This window comes from Pygoscelis adeliae, unplaced genomic scaffold (genome assembly GCF_000699105.1).
Source record: "Pygoscelis adeliae isolate BGI_AS28 unplaced genomic scaffold, ASM69910v1 Scaffold124, whole genome shotgun sequence".
NCBI classification, from domain to species: domain Eukaryota; kingdom Metazoa; phylum Chordata; class Aves; order Sphenisciformes; family Spheniscidae; genus Pygoscelis; species Pygoscelis adeliae.
This window is the reverse complement of record NW_008824791.1, coordinates 2,279,230-2,284,188: the sequence shown is the minus strand read 5'-3', so window position 1 is coordinate 2,284,188 and position 4,959 is coordinate 2,279,230. Positions and strand designations below refer to the sequence as shown.

Here is a 4,959-nt window from a genome sequence, read left to right as displayed (position 1 = left end):
ATTACTTGTAAGAAAGAAAAGAAGATTAACGGCCTAAAAAAAAAAAAAAAAAAAAAAAAAAAGATGGTGCTCTTGAGATCAGCTTCTAGGCATCCTCATTCTAGTTGCTGAAGGCTTGGATCACCTTATGTGTAGCTTGTAAGAATCCAGTTTTATCCTAAGACCTCAGAGCAATGCCTGCTTTATTTTGTGCTTAACATATTGTTTCCTGGAAGCATATCCATGATCTGATGTTGCCATAACCCAAACACCACCTAAATGAGCAACAGATAAAGTGAGTCTTTTACAGAGAATTGTCTTTGAAGAAGCAGTAAGAAAGCAGTAAAATGAGCAGACTTCCCGGAGGTCCTCTGTCTGAGAACTTGCAGATTTTAATCCAGAGTAGCTTTCTGGCAAAAGCAAGATGGTTGTCTCTGTGACCTCTAAACCCATAAACATCTGTTTGTCGGTCAGGACAAGAACAGTGGGCTCCAGGAAACAAACTATTGGTTCAGTGTTGTTGATACAGAAAATGCTACTAATATTCATGTAGTTAGGTTTCTGGATGGGGATAGACTTCTAACGCATAGTTCAAACTTTACTGACCTTTCTCAGCTTTGCGGACTTTATCTCGGTCTTAAAGAAAAGGGATAAGAACTTAAGTGTTTCCTGCCAAATTGCTCTTTTCTCCCATGGCTGACTAATGGACGGGGAATGGAGTATTGCCCATGTTTTTGCTAATCTGAAAGATACATAAGACTTTGCATGCCTTGACTTAATAAATTGAATGTGTTTCTGTGCAGATGTTCCTCTGGGTGCTACGTTAGTAACCGCTTTTTACAATGGCTGCATGGAGGTCAAGGTCAACAACAGACAGCTGGATCTGGATGAAGCCATTTCTAAACACAATGACATTAGATCTCACTCGTGCCCACTGATTATGCAGTAACCATTCAATTCTTAATTTAACTTTTTTCTTTCAGATATAATTTGTGTACTTAGTCTCATGCCATAATGAAGCCTGTATTATTTTATTCAAGATGTGTCAGGAAAATAATCAACAGTGTGCATTTCCTCCCTTTTATATAGAATGGGGGAAAGAAATCCCCTCTCTTTTCAGCTGTAAGGAGACAATCAAGATCAAAATTCTGCAAAATGTTCTTTTATTCATATCAGTGATAAATCTTAAAGCTAGATTTATCTTTCATGTTCATAGTATGCCCTTGACATATTTAGTTTGGAGAAAAAGTTCAGGAAATTCTGTTTAGAACCAGTTTTACTTCTTGTTTTTCATATATCAACACAAAGTTACAAGTGGCAAATTTTGATAATGTATTTGAATCTAAACAAAACCAGCCTCATTAAACTTTTCAAAGCATGACATACAAAGAGAAATCTCTACAGGTTTTGCAATATGTGCTTTTGGTAAAGGAAAAATACTCCGGAATCCAGAGCCCAAGCTCTCTGTGAATATGTTTACAAGTTGTATCAATATTGGTAAAGCAACTTCAAAACTGAAATGTTTTTTTAAGTAGCTCTATTTTTGAAAATAGCTCTTGTTACACTGTACCAGCTTTAATTCTTCTATCTTACGAACCCAGCTTTAGACTTTTAACAGAGTTCTGGATTAGGTCAGGTAATTTACTTTCGAAGTGGGTTAAAATACACCCCAGGCAGTTTTGGAAAACAGAGGAGATGGCTTGAAAGAAGGAGCTCTGGTCTTCATCACAGGACATCAAACTGGAATTTGCTAAGTAAAGCTAAGAAATTGTGGCAAACATTTCTTCCATTTGTGGCAAATCTAGCACTCCTCAATACAAGCACCCTCTAATGGTGCATCATATTCGGTTTATTTAGGTCAACCTTGCATTCACAGAGCCCCAGCAGAGATTTATTTGTGAGCCCTGTTGCAGTTGTGTTTCTGACATACTTGAAAGCCTAAATTTCGCTAGTAACATCAGAATGTAAAGGCATATTCTGCTCAGCCAACTTTAATGGAACAGGTAATTAGAAAAGTATTGTTTTCCTCAGGTGTGCTCATTTCAAGCATTTCTAATATTTCTTTAACATCCTTTGAGTGTTCTTTCCACTTCCAACCTCATTTTCACACAACCAGAAGCCTCCCTGTGCAGCTCACCTAGTGGTTTTGTTAACCCCAAACCAAGTAAATAGCAAGAGAATTGCCGTAAGCGATGAATATATACTCTCATCCATCAATCAGAGAGACATTTATCTGCCAGGATTCTTGACCTGAGGTTTGCTTTCTTCGCTTGAGACATTGAAGTGGAAATGTATGTGCAGAAGGATGGATTGTGACAATATTCATTTTGAGGATTGCCTTTCTCCAGAGATCTTCCCAGTGGCATTAGTGAGGTTTCTTTCACTGTTGAGTACTAACATTAGTACATCAGTATTGCAGAATCTGAACCCATCTTTCAACGTTATTGCTTTGTCTGAGGTTATTGTTAACTCCGCTTCCCACTTGTGTAATGTAATACAGGATTTGCTGACTTTCACACCAGCCAGCCTCAGTACAGTCTCCGAATCTGGCCAGCGCTGGTTCATAGGCAGCTGCTTATCAGCAGCAATACCACACGGCTGACACCCAGGGCCTGACTGCCAGTGAACTACTAGTTCACTTTTCTACGATGGCATGTAAAAAAAGCTTTGATTTCTCCAGACTCCACGGAGGGGAAATAACTGCAGGAAAGCATCCCTCCCTGCTCTCCTCCCATCCCACCACACACATTCTTCGTTTGGGCCCAAGATGAAGCATAACTCGACTGAAATAAGCAGGTTTTGCATGCGAGGTGGAGCTGACTTGGGACTTTGGACATCAAATACATGCGATTACTTCATTTATAGTATTTCAGCAGCACCCACTGAATTCCAGAAAGCCCTTGGGTCAGCCTCTTTGCCTTGTGTAACAAACACAGAAATGATGAGATGAGGAACACAAAGTAAAGTGTCAGCAATACTCTAAATGCTTATGTTGGCCTGTGCGAACAGGAGAAGAAAAGGTTTGCTTTGGTTTGTTTGTTTAAGTGTAATAAATGGTATAGAGGTGCAATTAAAGAAAACAAAAATCACTTAATTTTCCTCACACAGACACCATTTCTTTTTGTTTTCACGGAAGACTATTTTAGAGTATTGTAGTTATAATGAAACCTCTGCACTTTTTTTTTTTTAATGTAAAAGTGCCTCCCAATTGTAAGAATTAAATAAAGCAGCATTTGCAAGTTTCTTTTCATTTTAAGTTGTATTTGCATATCTTTGTTCATTGTCACTGTGCGTGACTTGTTCTAGTGGTCAAATGACTTACTCAGGAGATTGTGATAATCTTCAGCATCAAAGAAAAGAATTGGCTCAAATAATATGCTATCCAAATAGGCATCCATATTCTCGAGATAAATTTTTAAGTTTATTAATTGTTTAATATTGCCCGAGGAAATTAAGCTGTGAAAGAAAGATCAGTGAAAGTTATTGATTCCTATCTTTTCTCCTTCATCAGATGTATTTAATTGTATTTTTAGGCATAATCATTTCAGCAAGGGCCCTTCAGTGTTTACACAGAACAGCTAGGCCTGCTCTGTGCTTTTTCAGCTCCTGTGCACAAAGTGTTGCAAATCAGTATGTCCTAATTTCCTTGAAAATGAAATCTAGTCATGGAATTGGTTCTCATTCATACTAGAGCACCTCCCTGCTTATATGCCTGACCTAAGCTTACTTTACATGCTTTAATGCCTGCACGTCTCCTGGTAGAGATAACTGTCTAGATTGTGGGCAAACACCTTCGCTATTGACATTCAAGATCAGCTCTAGAGCTGTCAAAGAAAGAGGCCAAACTCATTTTCAGTCATTCTAGTCCTGCTTATCACTGAACAATGCACTGATGTTGGTCCTTCGATGTCATTAGTCATGTGTACATGCTTAATATTTTGCTGCCTCAGCAACCTTGTTATATGAACATAATCACCCTGATTTGGGAGCAATTTCATGTTTCATCTGCCAAAAAAATTAGATACGAGGAAAACCATAGGAGCTAATGCCAAAGGGGTAAGCCAGGCATCATTTTGTGAATAAAAAGGAACCGAGATACTCAGACTCTGGTTTTGTCCCACATTCTTTTCCTGACCACAGTCCTGCAGCTGCAGTTCAGAGGTAAATGACCTTGGTTCCTGTCATTTTAGATAGCTTATTACCTGACATGTTGGTGCAAAAGTGCCAACAAGATGAAAATACTGTAGTGCTATCATTGGAAATCTAAAGGAGCATCTACAGAAACCTCCATCAAAACTACCTATGAAAAACATCATAGTAACAGGGTTTACCGTTCATGTTTTCAAAATATGCTTCCTATCCACAAAATGACTATACCCCCATTGTTACACTGGTCATATCCTTTTGCTCTAAGAGTAGTTACATTTCCATAGGAATATGTGAATAAGCAGCTAAATCGTAAGCTGGTTCCAAGTAAGGGAGCTCGTGTGTTGCTTACAGACACTTGTATTGAATCAATCAAGTGGTTACAAATCAACACAGCTGTATGTAATTCAGGACTTAATTACATTGCTTTTTAAAAAAAAGGTTGGGTCTTGTTGTTTAGGGGGGTGGGTGTTGGGTTTTTTAGGAATTTGTAGCATCTCAGCAAACTAGGAAAGTGGAAAAAACCACAAGGAACAAGAAGCCAGTATCACACAACATAGGTTTGCAGAGCCACAGATTTCCAACCCCCCTTGTAATTCAGGATGAGGACCATGGGAAATGCAACAACATATAAAGCAAAAAACACACTCCACACCCACCCCCCTCCCCATAAGCAGTTAGATGCGTTTTGGGAAAGTCAGACATGCAAAAATACTTTAAAAAGTAGTGTTGGCATAATTAACATTTTCATACACAAACATTAACATAAAAGCATCCTACGCAGCAATCTGGGCCAGGAGATTTTCGAAGTAGCATGGTGCTTTGTTTCTGTCT

General features: G+C 38.6%; 1 protein-coding gene across 1 annotated transcript in view; it reads left to right on the top strand.

Annotated features, from left to right (window-relative positions):
- PROS1 (protein S (alpha)) overlaps window positions 1–3,211 on the top strand; it is a 35,774-nt gene extending 32,563 nt beyond the window's left edge. The window contains exon 15 of the mRNA XM_009323938.1: window positions 783–3,211. Within this exon, the coding sequence (XP_009322213.1) occupies window positions 783–928 (146 nt within the window). The 3' untranslated portion in view covers window positions 929–3,211. The remainder of the gene's footprint in view (window positions 1–782) is intronic.
- The last annotated feature ends 1,748 nt before the right edge of the window (window positions 3,212–4,959 follow it).